The sequence below is a fragment of the Macrobrachium nipponense genome, chromosome 1 (assembly GCF_015104395.2).
Source record: "Macrobrachium nipponense isolate FS-2020 chromosome 1, ASM1510439v2, whole genome shotgun sequence".
In the NCBI taxonomy this organism is placed as follows: domain Eukaryota; kingdom Metazoa; phylum Arthropoda; class Malacostraca; order Decapoda; family Palaemonidae; genus Macrobrachium; species Macrobrachium nipponense.
This window is the reverse complement of record NC_087200.1, coordinates 57,756,922-57,776,713: the sequence shown is the minus strand read 5'-3', so window position 1 is coordinate 57,776,713 and position 19,792 is coordinate 57,756,922. Positions and strand designations below refer to the sequence as shown.

Here is a 19,792-nt window from a genome sequence, read left to right as displayed (position 1 = left end):
ATGACAGAACTTGTCCACTACCAACGCAGGGAGCTTCAAACCAAATCCGATCACCTAAACAAATTAAAGTTATTAGTATTACGAAACGAAAAAAGATGCCTACCTGCATCATTTTTCATACAACCATATGAACTCAATTACCAAAAAGGGAACAAGGGAAAAACTACTAAGGATATGTTCCAGCTCCCTGCCCCAGCACCGAATCCGCCGATACGTACGGGCCTAATGCGAAGCACTCGTCATATGTAATACTGACGTCTTTAAGGTAGTGGTTGGCGAATACTGAATTACATCTCCAGAATGTAGTTTTCATCAGATTCTGAAGAGACATATTCTTATTAAAGGCCAAGGAAGTGGCAATGGCTCTCACTTCATGAGCCTTGACTTTTAGGAGCTTGAAATGTTCTTCATTACAAGATCTATGTGCTTCTTTCACTAGACTTCTAATGAAGAAAGACAGCGCATTTTTCGACAATGGTCTGCTGGGGTCCTTTACAGAGCACCATAGTCTGTCCTCAATGCCCTTAAGGGTTTTCTTCTTCTGAAGGTAGTATTTTAAACTCCTAACAGGGCAGAGTTCTTTCGGGTTCTTCCCCTACTAGGGCAGATAATCCACGAACCTCAAAGCTCCTTGGCCAAGGATTTGAGGGGTTCTCATTCATGCTAAAAACGAAGGAAGGAAGGAACAAATCACGGAATCTCCTTTGAAACCTACCCTTCCTTCCAGGGCATGAATCTCACTAACCCTTTTAGCGGATGCTAGAGCCATGAGAAACAGAGCTTTCCTCGTAAGATCTTTGAAGGAGGCTAACTGTGGTGGCTCAAACCTAGAGGACCTCAGGAAACAAAGAACCACATCCAGATTCCAACTTGGAACTTCGTTCGAAGTTTTCTTGGCAGTTTCGAAAGATCTTAATAGATCATGCAGATCTTTGTTATTCGAAAGATCTAAGTTCCTATGTCTGAACACTGCAGCCAGCATGCTCCGGTAGCCTTTGATGGTAGATACTGCCAAACCGCATTTTCTCTGAGGAAAACTAGGAAATCTGCAATCTGAGTCACAGAGGTACTGGAAGAGGAAAACTTCTGGTTCCTGCACCACCGGCGAAAGACGTCCCACTTCGACTGGTAGACTTTAAGGGTCGAAGGTCTTCTAGCTGAGGCGATAGCCTTAGCAGCTTTTGTTGAAAACCCCTTCGCTCTGACAAGACTTTTGACAGTCGAAAGCCAGTCAGATTGAGAGCGGGGAGGTTTCTGTGATACCTGTTGAAGTGGGGTTGTCTGAGCAAATCTTGTCTTTGTGGAAGTGCTCTTGGAAAGTCCACCAACCATTCCAGTACCTCTGTGAACCAATCTTGGCGGGCCAGAACGGAGCTACTAGCGTCATTCTTGTCATCTCCGAGATAGCAAATTTCTTGAGGGTTTGTCCCAGTACTTAGAAGGGGGGAAAGGCGTAGACATCTAGACCTGTCCAATCTAGGAGAAACGCATCCACTGATACTGCTCCTGGGTCTGAGATCGGGGAGCAGTAAAGTTCTATCCTTGCGTTCCTTGCTGTTGCAAAGAGGTCGATGTGAGGCCTGCCCCATCTTCTCCACAGGTCTTGGCATACTTCTGAGTGGAGGGTCCACTCGGAAGGCAGGAGTTGATTCTTCCTGCTCAGGAGATCGGCCCTGACGTTCCTTTCTCTCTGTACGAATCTGGTGAGAAGACTGATCTTCCTTGTTTGAGACCACAGCAGAAATCCCTTGCTGTTTTGTACAGGGAGAAGGAGTGTGTCCCCCCCTGTTTTTTTGATGTACGCCAAGGCTGTGGTGTGTTGTCCGAATTGACCTGAAACTACTGCATTTCGGACGTGGGGCTCGAAGGCTTTTCAATGCCATCCAGACTGCCATCAACTCTTTCTTGTTGATGTGCCAGGACACCTGATCCCCCTTCCAGTGCCTGACACTTCTCTTGTCCCGAGCGTCGCTCCCCAACCTGCTTCCGACGCGTCGGAAAACAACACATGGTTGGGGTTCGGCATGTAAAGAGACATTCCTTCCACAAAACAGAGTGGGTTGTTCCACCACCGAAGGTCCCTCTTGATTCCCCTTGAGATCTTGAAGGAGAACTCCAGATCTAGGGAGAGACGCCTCCAGTTCTAGTATAGGAAGAACTGTAGAGGCCTGAGATGCAACCTTCCTAGAGAAACGAATTGCTCCAACGAGGAGAGTGTCCCCAGCAGACTCATCCACTCCCTCGCTGTGCATGCATCTTTCTCTAGGAAGGTCGTTAGTTTCTCGTAGCAACGAGCTATCCTCTCTGGCAACGGAAAAGCCCGAAAAGCCAGAGAAACTATCCGAATCCCCAGATAGATCCGCTCTTGACTGGGGATTAATTGAGACTTCTGGAAGTTCACCAGAAGTCCCAGAGAACTTGCCAATGTAAGTCTTTGAAGGTCCTCCAGACATCTTTCTTGAGACTCTGCTCTGATTAGCCAGTCGTCGAGATAAAGCGACACCCTCACTCCCTCCAAATGTAGCCACTGCGCCACGTTTTTCATTAACCCCGTGAAAACTTGGGTGCAGTCGACAGGCCGAAGCACAAGGCCTTGAATTGGAAGATGTTTCCTCCCATCATGAATCGCAGATACTTCCGTGAAGAAGGATGGATCGGCACATGAAAGTAAGCGTCCTGAAGGTCTAGTGACACCATCCAGTCCCCTGGACAAAGAGCCACTAACACTGAGGAAGTCGTCTCCAGGGCGAACTTCCTCTTTTCCACAGACGTTCAGGGCGCTTACATCCAAAACCGGTCTCCATCCTCCTGAGTTCTTCGGAACTAGGAATAGCCTGTTGTAAAAACCCGCAGAGCGGGGATCTTCCACTAGTTCTATAGCCTCCTTCTCTAGCATCAGATCTACTGCTAGAGAAAGGGCTTGATTCATGATGGGGTCCTTGTACCTGGCCACCAACTCCCTCGGAGTCGTCGTCAATGGTGGCCTTGACGAGAAAGGAATGAGATATCCTTTGCTGACAATCGATAGGGACCAATTGTCTGCCCCTTTGTGGGCCCAGACGTCGGCAAATTTCAGTAGTCTGGCACCCACTGATGTCTGGAGTCCTTGATCGCTATTTCTTGCCTCTGATTGACCTAGAGAAGGTTTTACCTCTCTTAAAAGGTCTAGATCCTCTGGTTGAAGAAACTCTGGCAGTGGGTCCTCCTCGAAAGGGCTCCTGCCTCAGAGGAGTCTCTTTCTTGGTCTTGGGTTGGAAGACTGAGCGAGGTTTCCTGGCCGACTGGGCTAACATGTCCTGAGTAGCCTTGGCTGAAAGGGCACTCGAGACATCCTGAATGATTTTCTTGGGGAAAAGCAGAGGAGAGAGCTGAGCATAAAGAAGTGAGGCCCTTTGTGCATGCGAAACTGCCTTCGTGAGAAACGAACAGTAAACCGACCGCTTCTTTATCACTTCGGCTCCAAACAATGAAAGAGACTTCACTCGAGCCGTCTCTCACTGCTTTGTCCATGCAAGTGAGGACGCAATTAAGATCTTCAGGAGACAGGGAAACCGGGGTCTGGGTCTTCTAGCCAGAACTCCTAAAGACCAGTCAAGGAAGTTGAAACTTCCAGGACTCGGAACATTCCCTTCAGTAGGTGGTCAAGTTCGTTCATCCCCCACGTAGTCTTGGCAGACAGAGGGCAAGTCGACGAGCGGAATCCACCAGTGAAGAGAAGTCCGAGTCAGCAGAAGAAGGGAGAGCGAGGCCTAAAGGTTCCCCTGATTCGTACCAGAACCCTAATCTGCCAGTCAGTTTTAGACGGAGGAAAGAGAAAACAGTCTTCCCTTTCTCTTCCTTAGCAAGGAGCCATTCCCCAAAACCTCTAAGTGCCTTCTTCATTGAAATAGTCGGTTTCATCCTTACACAAGATGAAACCTTCGAAGTCTTCGAAGTGGAGAACAAAGAAAGAGGAGAAGGAGGAGCCACAGGAGAAAGGATATCTCCAAACTCTTGAAGGAGCAAATCTGTTACCCTCTTATACGAGGAAACAGAGGAGTCTTTTGGTCCTTCTTCTTCCGAGGGATCCTGTTCTTCGTCATCAGAAGAGCCCTCATGATCCTTAGAGGCGCGGCTACCTTTAGAAAAGTCTCTAGAAGAGTGAGGTTTGACTCTTGGAGACAAAACTTCTGGAACTTGCCTACTCGCAAAATCCTTCTTGTCTTGAGGAGGGCGTTTCCCAGACTCTTGGAGCCTAACAGGAGTAAGGCGGCTGTCAGGAGCAGAGCGCCTTTTTGAAGAAAAACTTCTATCAGGCTCTTGGCGCCTATCCAAAGGAGAGCGGCTACCAGGCGAACAGCGCCTACCATGAGAGAAGCGGCTACCAGGCTCTTGGCACCTGAAACGAGGAGAGAGGCTCTCTGGCGACGAGCGCCTACTGGGAGAGCGCCTACCAGGGGAGAGCGCTGCCATGATCTCGGCGCCTGACTCGAGGAGAGTGAAAGTCAGGTGAAGAGCGCCTGGCAGGAGAATCGCGCCTAACAGGCTCTTGAAGCCTGTCCAGCGAAGAGCGCCTGTCCATTTAGGGCGCTTGTCACAGGAGAGTGGAGGCGAGACGAGGAGCGGCTACAGGCGAGTAGCGCCTACTAGGCTCTTGGTGCCTATCAAGGGGAGCGATCCTGTCTCGAGAAGAGCGTCTGTAGGGCGAAGATCTCCTACGAGAAGCCTGCTCCTTGTCCGAAGGAGAAACAAAGACATCCTGTCTGTCAGGCGAATGGCGCTTGGACGCAGATGGGATCTTGTCCGAAGCAGAAAGTCTCCTGCGAGACTCCGAACGCAGAGGCGAGTGGGCCGCTTCTGTCGAATAGCGAGAGTCAGGAGAGGGGAGCCTGGAGCTATTCTTACAGGGAAGCGGACAAACGTCCTTAGCCTTACGACGAGACGACACGCAAAGAGAGCCAGCCAGAGCCGAAATCTGCGCCTGAAGGTTACGCAACACCCTTGCAGGAGAATTCACAAACTCTTGAACAGGTGACGAGGCTCGATCTCTGCTCGGGGAATGATACTCCAGAGATCTCTTACGTTTCTTCGCTTCCACCTCAGGCTCTTCCGAAAAAACTTCAGGGCTGGATGGAAGGGCGCAGGGAGCGTTCCAGGCTCTCTTCGAAGGGCGCGAGGCTTCCGAAGAGCTCCATCCTCGTTTAGGAGAAGGCAAAGGCGAAGACGAGAAGCATTGGCGCAAGATTTCTCTCTTGGAGCGATCCAAGGTAGCCTGGGAACGATCAACAAGAGCTACCGAGGGGACGCCTGACCGGTGGGGATGCTCCCTAACCTTCCTGCGGCTTTCGACTTTCCTCCTCCACTGGGACTGGGAGTCTGGAAGAGGTCTAGGCCTGGAAGCATTAGGGAGCTGATCAGACGCACCCTCCACTGCACTGGGATCACTGCACAAATCACTATTGGAATCACTCTTACCTTCTAAATGTTTAATTTTCATCTCCATACTGCGAATGGTGCCTTTCATGGAGGCCACTTCCGAAGGCGCATCTTCGGCTTCGGTGCAGGGAGCAGGAGCTGAAACTGACAAAGGAGCTACTTCTAAAATAGGATTATCTATATCCAACTCGCTAATACGAGATCTACTACTGCTCCTAGAAAAAGCTTTCCTAACTTTATCCTTTTCAAGCTTCCTCAAGTAGGAAGACAAAGACTTCCATTCATCCTCATCCAGCTTTTGACATTCATTACAAGGATTATTAAAGGTGCATTCATTCCCTCTACACTTCAAACATACTGTGTAAGGGTCTACCGCAGCTTTCGGTAGCCTCACCTTACACTCAGTCATACAACAAACTCTAAACATAGCAGTTTTCTTAGTATCAACATCAGACATCATGAATCCAAAGAAAAATCCAAAGAAAAGTCAAATAACGGTCCACAAATCGCGAATGCCAGGCCAAAAGATCGGGTACTTCACCAAAAGTCCGTAGAAACAATCCAGGGAGAAAACGAGAAAAGAATCCAACTGTCAAGAGGTACCGACAACAGGTGTGGTCGACACTGACGACAGAAAAAATCTGGCAAGAAAGGTACGTTGGTTCTTACACCCGCTTCCCAGCGGCGGGTAAGGTAGATCACCTGACCTACCTGTCGCGTTTGCCGCGAGTTTTGAATTCTGTCGTGACGTCAGAGACTTAAGCTAAGTACGTATATGTCTGACAGGAAAGTTCATGTACAAAAAGTTGTTATAACAAGGACTGCGTTTGAAATGCCAGAGACGTGCACCTATATCCCATCCTGACTGGCTCTTTAGGTCTTTTGAGCCAGGACAACCAATTACCACCTGGCATCGCCAATGTCACATTGGAGGGCATGTGGGATGGTCCAGCAAGGTGACACACTTTTCCCCCGCCGGTCATTGAGGGTAGAGGTATGTACAGTGGTCCCCCCGTATTCGCGGGGGATGCGTACCAGACCCCCCCGTGAATAGTTAGAATCCGCGAATGTTTGGAACCCCTATAAAAATGCTAAAAACAGCCTATTTTGTTAGTTAAAAGTCAAGAAAAACCCACTAAAAATTTTCCTACATGGTTTTTTTAATAGTTTTATCACAAAAAGTGCATTTTATGATGAAATTCATAAAAAAAAAACCCAGGAATTTGTGGATATTTACCATAGAAAAATACCGCGAATGCGCGAATTTTCCACGAATAATGCAGGGAAACGTTCCCAAGAGAAATCCGCGAATGTGTGAGTCCGCGAATCTGGAGAACGCAAATACGGGGGGTCCACTGTATAACAGTGCCCGAAGGGCAAGCGTTTCGAGTAACTCCCATTCGCTTTTACCACTTAATGTAAACTTCAGTAATAATTTCAGGGGTGCCTTTTTGTAACTTAGAGAATATATTGTTATTAAATGTTTCCCTTGATTCTGATTTTTGCATATCCTTTACATTGTGCATGTAAACTTACTCCTCTCGTGTCATCCTAAGTTGATCAAACCCACAAATTACCTAAATCGGGTAAAATAACGTGGGGTAAAATAATGTTTGTGCTAAGTAATGTTAGCTGACATACAGTAATACAAGCGAACAAATCATGGTTAATACAAGGAGTTTGTCGCACAACATTGACGAAGAGTGGTGAAACAAGGAAATTAGCAACTGTACACCAAGTAAACAGTGAACGAAATAGTGTAATGGGCAAACAATGGGACATCAGTTATGTGTTAAGGGGAGTTAGAAGAGTTAAAAGATATCCATGGGGCTAGGTAAAAACAGTGGAAACGAAACGAGCGCCTCTACCCTGCCAGCAAGCGATTTAGACCCCGAATCAGTTAAGTGGTAAAAAGACTTCCAGTTTTACTGAAACCCATACCAGAGTTTAACAATTCACACCCAGCAGAGGGATTTTTGCCGGTTGGTCAGACAGAAAGGATCATACAGACTACCCAGCGAATGACTGGACCTGCGGCTACCTTGTTGATGGGGTGGGACTATCAACTGATGTACTGGGAGTCATTCAAGAAAGGACTCCTTCAACACTTCGCCCTTAACAGTAACCTTGTGTTGCTTAATTATGAAATTCAGATTTTAAACAGTATTTTCATGTTGATTATAGACGAAACATCAATAGTGATAAAATATTTTTTTTTAAACTGTTATAATATGTGTGATAATCATAGAGACAACTAAACTTGAAATGAAGCATGGTTCACTAAATCAAGAGAAAGAAAAGAATATGACAACACGTACCTACAGTAAACACAATTACAAATGTTGGGACAATAGGTTTTTTATACATATTACAATGATAATAATAGATCAATATAATTCAGTTTATTCTATAAGTGAAGTAGCATTTTATAAATATTTTGTTGTTTTTTCATTAAGGGATATGTTTTTTATCTGCTCAATCAATGCATGGATCTGAGTACCCTTCATATTACTGTCACTTTGATTGAAGTTGTTAGAAATGACTTACTTTGATTAAAGATGTTAGAAATGACTTTATAATAGAAATGGGAAGAACAGGTATTTCAAATGATAATGAATGATAAAATGACAGTTTGGGCAGTTCGAGATATACATACATACATACACACATGGCATTTTAGAAAGATTTCTCTCGTGTAACCACCAAATTCAAATAAATAGCTGGCAACACTTTGGTCTCAAGGGTGCTATTTATGAGGGATTTCATTATAAAACTTTCAGCAGTAATAATAATGACAATAGCTGAGCAAACAATAGTAATATTACAGTACAATGTATGTTATGTAAGTAAAAAGTGGTGAGCAGCAAGACAAAAATCTCCATAACATTAAGCATCATAATCATATTGGGAATAAATAGCACTATGAAGCATCCTAATTATAATGGGAATAAATAGCACTTACAGTGCCGTTAACAACGCCATAAGTCTGGGTGACGGCGCCGTAAATCCACTTTACAGTGCTAGAACATCGGGGTTAACAGTGCCATTAATCCGCGACGACATAACCCAAACCTAATATAACCCAGGGACTGCCTGTATCCTGTGGTGTTATGAGTAAAGATAGCCTACCATATGCTTCAACTTGCACTTAAGATCCCATTTTAGGAGGGGGGTAAATTAGGTGTTCTTACATGCCATCAAATACAATAATGAAGACTGTTCTTTTGGCTTGAACAAAATTATATACAAATGCAAATGTCATGGTTTACTTACTCTTTATTTTGAAGTTTTTGATGGTAAAACTTGTTCCATTCTCGAGCAGAATTCAGTTTCTGAAATAGACATTAACAGGTTAAATCAATGATTACCAAAACAGATAGCAATTTTCATGGCAAATATGCAAAAATAATCTTCTACATAATATATCTGTACCACAAATACCTTTTTACAATTCATGTGCTTGATCTTAATTAACTAACATTGACAAGAAGAGGCAGCTGGTAAAGATTCCTATGTGCTCAACATAACTGAATATGTCTTGCACCACTTGTCAATTTAGCTCAATGTGTGATTAATTACCTACTGCATGCTATCAGGCTGAGAGATCTCATGTGATTTTCAAAATTATGACCTACCAAGGAACTTAGCATCTGATAAGGAAATAAAATAGGAATACAAAGTACGTATGTACATTACTGAACTCTGTTCCAATGCAATGCAAGGAAAGCTAGGATTGCCACATTTGGAACAGAAACTTGGGTGATGACAACAGCGTGGCTTAATCAGTCTATTGCTTACGTGTACTGTATTGTGTCCTAAACTTCAAATATTTATGCCTATATTTTATTTATACCTAAATATGACATTTTTATGATAAAATAAGATTTTCTGTATACTTACCAAGTAGTTACATAGCTATAGTTTCTAAAACCGTCGGCAGCTAGAATTTTTGAAATTCGCGGAAGCGCTAGTTTGTTTTGGTCAGGTGATACCCCCCGCCCACTATCGGGGGAGTGAGGAACCAACACCGCCCGAAAATCAGTTGTTTATGTCCTATAATCCATGTGAGGGGAGGAGGGTTGGCTTTGATCATGTAACTACTTGGTAAGTATACATAAAATCTTACTTTATCATAAAAATGTCATTTTTATGTATGCAACTTACCAAGTAGTTACATAGCTGAATCCCACATTGTAGGTGGTGGGATCCATGGATATGCTCATAACTTTTTAAAATTTAATAAATACAAAATATATATTTAGTGCTAGCATCCATGCAGATGCTTGTTGGTTCCTTACCTGTTAAGAGAGCTGAACAGTTGATTACTGCCTCTGGAAGTCGCTCGTCTTAACTCATAGGGACGTGACAGTATAGCCATGGCTCGTCCTCTAAACAGTGGGACCCATGCAGCTAAGGAATGTCCGTGGCTAGCATGGTCAACCAAAGGATGCCCCTACCCAGGGCACAGTACCAAATAACCAAATGTTACCATCCCCTAAAAAAACTCAACAACCTTGTTCAAGGCGAAGAGAGAGGCTAGGAAGGTATGACTTCCTACACACCCTTACCCAATGCTGTGCCCGCCGCTAAATACGAACCCAGGGTACTGCAATTTTCACATACTGTTTCAATATCACGTAAGTAATGTGAGGCGAACACTGATTTACATTTCCAATACGTTGCTTGAATAATCGAGTCCAAAGAGAGATTGTGTTTAAACGAGAGAGAGGTTGCCACTGCTCTTACCTTGTGAGCTTTCATTTTAAGTTTATTAAGGTCAGTTTCTTTCACTTGTGAATGAGCATCTACAATTACGCTACGTAAGAAGAACGCCAGGGCGTTTTTAGACATCAGGTGCGCCGGATTCCTTACCGAACACCATAAACGATCGGACGGGCCCCTAACTTTCTCTGTCCTTTGTAAATAACATTTCAGAGCTCTGACCAGGCAGAGTAACCTCTCTTCTTCTTCCAGTCCTACCAAGTCTGTGAGGTTTTTTATACTGAACGAACGAGGCCACGGTTTGGATGGGATCTCGTTTTTTGCCAAAAACCCCAAGGTTAATGCGCAAACCGCATTACCCTGTGCAAAGCCTATTCTCTTGTCCATGGCATTCATTTCACTCACTCTTTTAGCTGTACACAGGGCTACTAGGATTAAGGTCTTTCTCATCAAATCTCTCAACGATGCTCTTTGCACCGGCTCACACGGAGTTTCCGACAGCCACTTAAGTACTACATCTAGGTTCCAAGATAATATCTTCGAACCTTTGGGTTTTTCTATATCGAAGGACTTAATGAGATCTGCAAGATCTCTATTTGACAACACTTCCAATCCTCTGTGCCTGAAAACAGATCCCAACATCGCCTTATAGCCTTTGATTGTAGCATTAGACAGATTCCTATCTGTTCTCAAATATAAAAGAAAATCTGCTATTTCTGTTATAGTTGTTTTAGAAGACAAAACATTATGCTCTTTACACCAGGCTCTAAACACAGCCCACTTTGCCTGATAGACTTTGCTTGAAGATTCCTTTCTGCACTGCGCAATAGCTCTCGCCACTTGTCTTGAAAACCCCTTCACTCGTAAGAGTTGTCGGACAGTCTATAAGCGGTTAGAGTTAGAGTGGATAGTCCTTGATGGAACCTCCTGAAGTGGGGTTGTCTGAGTAGATCTGTTCTCTGAGGAAGTAACCTTGGCCAATCCACTAGAAGATCTAAAAGATCTGGAAACCATTCCTGCGCTGGCCAGAATGGAGCAATGAGAGTCGTCGAAACGTTGTGATGCGTTCCGAATTTGTTGACGACTTCTCTCACCATCTTGAATGGAGGAAAAGCGTACAAGTCCTTGTTCAACCAGTCCAAAAGCATCGCATCTGTCGACCATGCTTTCGGGTCCGGGCTGGTGAACAGTAAAGGGGGAGACGATGGTTTCTTGCTGTGGCATACAGATCTATCATAGGTTTCCCCTAGAGTTTCCACAATTCGAGGCATACCACTGGGTTCATCATCCATTCCTTGTGAGGAACTTGCCTCCTGCGGCTAAGTTCGTCCACGAGAACATTGAGTTTTCCCTGAATGAACCTCGGAATTAATGTGGTATGATTCCAATTCGCCCATAACAGCAGGCTCCTTGCCGTCTCGCAAAGAGAAAACGAGTGTGTCCCTCCTTGTTTCTTTATGTATGAGAGCGCTGTCGTGCTGTCCAAGTGTATCACCACTATTTTGTTGCGAACTTCATCTGCGAACTTCAGCAATCCCCAGTGGATGGCGGTCAGTTCCTTCCGATTTATATGCCACTGTTTTTGTTCTGCATTCCAAACGCCTGATACTTCCTTTTCCCCCAGAATCGCTCCCCAATCTTGATCTGATGTGTCTGAAAAGAACACTAGGTTGGGGCTCTGCAGAAGGAGGGACCTCCCTTCTGTAAGTCTGTCTCTTAACTTCCACCATTGCAGGTACTCCTTTATTTCCTGTGTGATAGAGAACACAAAAGAGTCCGGAAACTTCTTTCTGTTCCAATTCGCTCTGAGGAAGAACTGTAGGTTCCTCATATGCAGTCTCCCTAGTGTCCCGAACTGTTCTATTGAGGATAGAGTGCCCAAAAGACTCATCCATTCCTTTGCAGAGCATTCCTGGAGAACAAGAAATTTCTCTACCTTCTGTAGGCACGACTCTATTCTTTGTGGGGATGGAAAAGCCCGAAAATTCACTGAGTTGATCTTCATCCCCAAATAGACTAATTCCTGACTGGGGAGTAACTGCTAAAGTCAGGGGAGTAACTGAGCTAAAGTCAGGGTTTTCTGAAGGTCCTCCGTGCACCTCTCCTTTGTTTGTGACCGGAGAAGCCAATCGTCTAAGCAAAGAGATATCCTTATCCCGACTAGATGTATCCATTTCGCAATGGGAGCTAGCACTCGGGTGAACACTTGTGGTGCGGTCAAAAGCCCAAAACACAGCGCTCTGAACTGGTAAATTTTGTCCCTGAAGACAAAATGCAGAAACCTCTTTGAGTTTTGGTGTATTGGGATGTGAAAATATACGTCCTCCACATCGATGGAGATCATCCAATCCCCTTGACAGATTGATGAAACGACGGACTGATTCGTCTATCTTGAACTTTGTCTTTTGCACATAAAGGTTCAGAGTGCTTACGTCCAATACGGTCTCCATCCCCCCGATGACTTGGGGACAACGAACAGACGATTGTAAAACCCTGGTGTTAGTGGCTCCTCTACTAACTCTATTGCTTTCTTTTGCAAGAGAGATGAAACCTCTTCCGAAAGGGCGATGAACTTCTTTGAATTTTCTGAGTAAGCTGTCAAAGCTATCGGAGAGCCTGATAACGGAGGCTTTCTCTTGAACGGAATATCATATTCTTCTCTTAAAACCTTTACGATCCAAGGTTCCGCCCCTCTTGCTTCCCATTCTTCCCAAAACTGATGGAGCCTCGCTTCTCCGGTTTCGAAATACAAGTGTCTCCTAGTTGATAGACGAGAAGGAGGGAAGCAGAAGTTGACCTTGCCTTGATCCCTCTTATCCTCAAGCCAAAGGTTAATTTCCTTTAACGCTTTTCGAGCCGAAAAGGACAGTACTAGTTTCAGTAATTTCCTGGAGTCTTCCTGGTTGTCCCTCATGTAAGAAGACACTGGAGATGTGGGGGTTACTGGCGAGAATGAATCTGAAAAATTGTTTACAAAGTAAAAAAGCAAGGCTTTGTAGGCAGTGAGAGAAGACTCTTTATTCTCATCTACTCCTTTATCTTCTTCGGCTGACGAAATAGGTGTTAAGGTCTCTACAGGTTGGATAGGGGGCGCCGCAGATTGAATAAAGCCCAAAATACTGTCTAACTTATTCTGGATGGCTGACAGAGAAGGATCGGGGGGCAGCCATTACCTGAAGTCCTGTCGGTAGGCCCGAAGCTGAAATTGATGACATAGACTGTCCGAGCGCTTCAGACTGGTCCCACTGTGCACTTGGTTGCATATACACCTGTGGATGCTCCGCCGCTAGCGGGCGCTCGGTTGCAACTGTATTCCTGGGTGAAAATGGACGATTGGGAGCTAAAGGTTGTTCTAGCGTCGCCGCGGAAGTTCCGGGCGCCAAAGACTGCTCTGGCGTGCGGGCAAACTGTGGCACCGATGGGCGCTTGGGAGTCGGCAGGTTCTCATACTCCGAACGCCGAAGATGTCTCCCAGGAGTCTCGGGAATTACAGGAGGGATTGGTGGCAGTCTTACCTGTCCTTCAGTATTACAGGTGCGGACCGGTGCTGAAGACATCTCCAGAAGTCTACTCTTCCCCGTACTCTTCACCTCTGAACGTCTGCTAGAGGAAGACTTTCTCGATGACGACTTCGACTTAAGAGGATGTGATCCTCTCACTACGACGTCCCTCTCCTGCCGTATCCTGAGAGAATCTCTCTGGATAGTCCCAAAAACTACACGAAGGCTGTTCTTTCCATAAAGGGCTAGCCTTTTTACAGGGGACTGGAGAGGGAGACAACTTACGAGCCCTCCTTTTCAATGGATGGGACTCGTCATGGAATCGCCACTGGTGCCTGGGAGAGGACTCCCCGGAGCTGGAAGCACTAGATGACAACGGTACTCCTTTAGAGATGCCTATCCAATGGCACTCTGTTGCGATCTGGGATTTGTCAACAGAATTGCCTGAGGGGGCGACTGCTTGTGGGCAGACCCCACTAACCTCCCTTGGGCTACCAGTATGCCTCCTCCCAGGTTCTGGGGAGTTTGACAGTGACCTTTGCCTGGGAGAATCAGCCACCTCCTCCACCACACTTACACTGGCACTCACTTCACCACTTACCTTGTCCATTAGGGTTTTCACGGACGCTCCTAATTTCTCCATTGCTTGGAGCATGATAAAAAATTTCTGATCGACTCTTGCCTCTAAATTGGCCACAGCATCGGGTACATGTGTGAGAGAGCCAAGATTAGGACTGGGAATGACAGGTGGAGGGGAAGGTTCAGAAAGAGACAAATTATCACTAGACAATTCCTGACTAATTAAGCTTTTTGCTTTAGCTCTAGAAGCCGCTTTTCTCTTTTTATCTTTCTCTAACTTGTTCGTGTAACTAGTCAAGATCTTCCAAGTTCTTTAATCCCAATTAATACACTCCCCACAAGTTTGATCTGGTGTACAAGTCTGTCGCCTACAGCCTGTGCAAACTGAATGTGGATCACTACCCGCGTTAGTGATCCTAGTATTGCAGCCTTTACTACAATACCTAATCCCAGATGAACTAGTGTCTGACATTATGTAGAACAATGATATTGTTATGTTACAATAAAGTTTTGTACATACTTACCTGGCAGATATATACGATTAATGGCCCGCCCAGCCTCCCCTCAGGAGACAGGTGGAAGAGAAAATCTGATTAGAAAACGGGAATGGTTCCTAGTCCCGCCACCCAGCGGCAGGAGGGTAGATCACCTGACCTACCTGTAGCATGTGCCGCGAAATTTGAATTTCTGTCAGGAACGACGGAGTCTATAGCTAAGTATATATCTGCCAGGTAAGTATGTACAAAACTTTATTGTAACATAACAATATCATTTTTTTACATTCAACTTACCTGTCAGATATATACTTAGCTGATTGGCACCCTTGGTGGAGGGTAAGAGACAGCTAAACCACTTAAATAAACAGGAAACAACATATGTTGTAGGTTAAAAACCTTGATTCTTACCTGATTTGGCAGAAGACTTCATGGCTACTGTCTAAGAGCCTGCTTCGCCTCAAGAGCCTCAGTGAGGTAATGACCTTATAGCTGAGAGTTTTTTTGGATCTGTCAATGGGGTCTTATCCACTTACACGACAGAACCTTGAGGATCTTTGTCAATGGGTGCTATTCCACTTACATGACAAAACCTCTTGCCTCTGGCAATAACAAGGAGCACAAAAAACCAATCCCGACCACCTGACACTCAAACCCGGGTTAGAACTACCACTGAAAGAAGTTACCCCAAACATTCTTTCAACAACCATAAAAACAAATCACCACAATTAAAACTAACTAAACTATAAAGGATTAGAATCAGCTCCCTGACCCAGCACCGAATCCGCAGATACGTATGGCCCTGGCGAGAAACATTTTTCGTAAGTCACCCTTACGTCCTTCAAGTAGTGGGATGCAAAAACAGAGTTGCATCTTCAGTACGTGGCAGCCAGAATATCCTTCATAGACATGTTTCTATGGAAAGATAGAGAAGTCGCAATGGCTCTTACCTCATGCGCTTTTACTCTAAGCTGCTGTAAAGAATCGTCATCGCACGTCGCATGTGCCTCTGTGATGACACTTCTCAAAAAGAATGCCAGCGCATTCTTAGACATGGGCCTTTTTGGGTCTCTGACCGCACACCAGAGACTCTCTAGATTACCCTTAAGCTGTTTCTTTCTCTGCAGGTAAAACTGAAGGGTCCTGACAGGACAAAGAGACCTTTCTATCTCTTCCCCCACTAAGTGGGAGAGTCCCTTAACCTCGAAGCTTCTAGGCCATGGTTTCGAGGGATTTTCATTTTTATCCAGGAATAAGGGCTTAAATGAACAAATAGCATAGTTCCCTTTAAACCCAACTCTCGAGTCCAGGGCTTGCAATTCACTCGTCCTCTTTGCAGTGGCGAGAGCCATTAGAAAAATACACTTCCTCGTCAGGTCCCTGAACGAAGCCTGATGGGGAGGCTCCAACTTACTAGAGGTCAGGAATTTCAGAACCACGTCTAAATTCCAGCTAGGTGTTAGAGAGGACTTTCTCTTGGAGGTCTCGAAGGATCTGATGAGATCATGTAGATCTTTATCTTCCGCTATCTTCAGGCCCGTTTCTGAAGACAGCGGAGAGCATACTCCGATATCCTTTAATTGTAGAGACTGCCAGTTGACATTCTTCTCTCAAAAAGAGAAGGAAGTCAGCAATACTGGTCACAGAGGTACTGGAAGAGGACAGCTTCTTCGACCTGCACCAACGTCTAAAGACTTCCCACTTCGATTGGTATACCCGTAAGGTTGAAGACCTGCGGGCTCTGGCGATTGCACTGGCAGCCTTTCGCGAAAAGCCTCTCTAAGTGGGGTTGTCTGAGCAGATCTCTCCTTAGTGGAAGAGATCTGTGGAAGTCCACCGTCCATTCCAGTACCTCTGTGAACCATTCTTGAATGAGCCAGAAGGGAGCGATTAGGGTCAGACTCGTTCCCATCGAGGATACGAACTCTCTTATCACTTCCCCCACCAGTTTGAATGGGGGAAAGGCATACGCATCGATGCCTGACCAGTCCAGTAGGAGGGCATCGATTGCTATTTCTCATGGATCCGCTATCGAAGAGCAGAAGTTGTCCAGTCTCCTGTTCTGATATGTGGCGAACAGGTCTACATATGGCCTGCCCCACAGGGCCCAAAGTCTTAAGCACACGTCGTGATTGAGGGTCCACTCTGTTGGTAGGACTTGGTTCCTCCTGCTCAACAGGTCCGCCCTCACATTCCTTTCACCCTGTACGAATCTGGTAAGGAGCGTGATCCCTCTCTCCTCCACCCAGATAAGAAGGTTTCTTGCAATCTAGTAAAGGGAGAAGGAGTGTGTTCCTCCTTGCTTGCGTATGTAGGCCAGAGCCGTGGTGTTGTCCGAATTGACTTGGACCACCATGCCTCTGACTTCTGACTCAAAAGACTTGAGGGCTAGAGATATCGCAGACAGCTCTTTCGCGTTGATGTGCCAGGACACCTGTTCCCCCTACCAGGTGCCTGACACCTCCTTCGCCCCTAGTGTTGCTCCCCAACCTGACTCTGACGCGTCTGAGAACAACACTAGGTGCGGGTTCAGTTTCAGCAAGGACAATCCTTTGTTCATATTTAGAGGAGCTATCCACCAACTGAGGTCCTCCTTTACCTCCTGATGAATAGGGAAGGAATCTGCCAGGTCTTCCGACTTTTAATTCCACATCCTTTTGAGGTAGAACTGTAGGGGTCTCAAGTTGAGCCTCCCTAGAGAAAAGAACTGCTCCAGTGAGGAAAGGGTCCCCAGCAGACTCAGCCATTCCCTCGCTGAGCTTCGCTCTTTCTCTAAGAAGACTGTCACTTTTTCCAGCCCCCAATCGAGCATTTCCTGGGATGGAAAAACCCGAAAACCCCGAGAATCCATCAGAATCCCCAGATAGACAAGGTTCTGACTGGGGATCATCTGGGACTTCTCGAGGTTTACCAACAATCCAAGAGACCGGGTCAAGGTCAAAGTCATATTGAGATCCTCCAGACATTGCCGTTCCGACTTGGCTCGTATAAGCCAGTCATCCAGATATAGAGAGATCCTCACCCCCTTCAAATGTAACCATCTGGCTACATTTTTCATGAGGCCCGTAAAAACTTGTGGGGCCGTCGAAAGGCCAAAGCACAAAGCCCTGAACTGGAATATCTTCCCTTGGATCATAAATCGGAGATACTTCATTGAGGATGGATGAAGAGGTACTTGGAAATATGCATCCTGAAGGTCCAGGGAGACCATCCAATCCCTTGGACGCAGAGCCGCAAGAACCGAGGAAGTCGTCTCCATGGAGAACTTCCTTTTCTCCACAAATCGGTTTAATGTGTTTACGTCCAGGACAGGTCTCCACCCTCCCCAAGGCTTTTGGCACGAGGATAAGGCAATTGTAGAAGCCTTGGGAGTGTGGATCCTGTACAACTTCTATGGCCTCCTTCTCCAACATCTGATCCACTAAGAGAAGGAGCATTTTTTTGCAGAACAGGATCTTTGTACTTCACCGAAAGTTCCCTCAGAGTTGAGGTCAAGGGCAGTCTTTCTTTGAAGGGGATGAGGTATCCCTTCTCTAGAATCGAGAGGGACCAGCTGTCCACTCCTCTCTGAGCCCAGGCTTCCGAGAATTTTAGAAGTCTGGCACCCACTGGCATCTGGAGGACTTGATTGCTACTTACTTTTCTTGAAGGGCCTGAAAGAGGACCTCCCTCTCTTTTCAGGTCGTTTCCTCTTAGTGGAGGATCGAGAAGGACCTCCTCGAAAGGGCACTTGAGGAGGGCGACTCTCCTTCTTTGCTGAAAGGGCAGCAGGTCTCGCCTTCCTTGCAGATTGAACCAGTAGGTCCTGGGTTGCTTTCTCAGTTAAGGAGTGAGAAATGTCTTTCACTAACTGAGCAGGAAACATTTGGTTGGAAAGCGGAGCGTGAAGTAAAGAGGACCTCTGGACCGGGGAAACGGATTTGGTTAGAAAAGAGCTATACACTGCTCTTTTCTTTAACACTCCAGCTCCGAAGAGGGAAGCTAACTCACCCGATCCGTCTCGGACAGCTTTGTCCATGCAGGACAGCACACTGTTGAGGACCTCGGGATCAAGAAACTCCGTCGTCTGGGTGGGACTGTCTCTGAAAGAAAAGGACTAATTAAAAGAGGGCTGGATGGCCTGCCTCCACCGGTCTCTGCGTGCATGGACCTGCGGGAACGTCACATCAACCCTGGCACCGGACGATCCCTGCGTGAGCGATCGCCGGTCTGGCAAGAGTCACCCGAGCGACTCCTACCATCTTCCACTCCATGCCTGGGTCCTGGCACAGTGAGGGAACTCTGCAGTCTGGACCCTGGCTGCACGGTCACCCGCAGGTGACCATACACTCAGTAACGGTCGCAAGCGGGCGGCCACCTTCGGAACCAGGAGAGGAGATACCAGCGGTGGCCGGTACCTCCATGTTCCCCGTCTGCTTCCTCCCCGAGGAAGGAGAGACGAGCCCAGTTCCCGAAGGAACGGGAGGACCTGCAGAAGACCCACCTGTCACACCGGAGTGAGACAGACCCTTAGAAGTCCCGTGACGAGACTTCTTAGGGGGGAGAGACCACCTTCTCTTTTACGGCAAAGCCTTAAAAGTTGAAGGGGGGGAAGCATGAAGATATGATGATCTCTAAGAGGAGGATGACGACACTTGACGAGCTCTCTTCCTCTTCAGTTTCTCCTTCTGCCAGACTTCTACTATCAGGAGTAGATAACCTCACAGGGCAGCGCGACAGCTTCGTCCAGTGACATAACTCCCGGGTAGTGGTAATGAAAATGATTATCAGCAGGGGATCAGTACACACACTAGAGGATCGGTACGTACTCAACATGCTACGAGTCATAGGTACAATTCCAAGGTTAGGATAACCAATACGAAGAGCATCCAACCAATACTGCTGAAAAAACAATCACCACTAGTACATAAAATAAGGAAAAAATTATTAAAGTAATGAGGATACTCCTCACATCCAACGGCGCCGCTCTCCGAAGTGAGAGGCGATCCCACAACATCAGCACCACACGCCCATCCTTCTACCTTCTTCCGATAGTAAGTGAAAGGAAGAAGAAGAGAAATTACCGTAACAACAAAACACGGA

At 46.2% G+C, this 19,792-nt stretch overlaps 1 protein-coding gene across 2 annotated transcripts in view; it reads right to left on the bottom strand.

Annotated features, from left to right (window-relative positions):
* LOC135219326 (uncharacterized) overlaps window positions 1-19,792 on the bottom strand; it is a 298,402-nt gene that overhangs the window by 195,826 nt on the left and 82,784 nt on the right. For both annotated transcript variants that reach the window (XM_064255991.1, XM_064255990.1), the window contains exon 3: window positions 8,689-8,747. In XM_064255991.1, coding sequence (XP_064112061.1) covers window positions 8,689-8,747 — 59 coding nt within the window. The remainder of the gene's footprint in view (window positions 1-8,688; window positions 8,748-19,792) is intronic.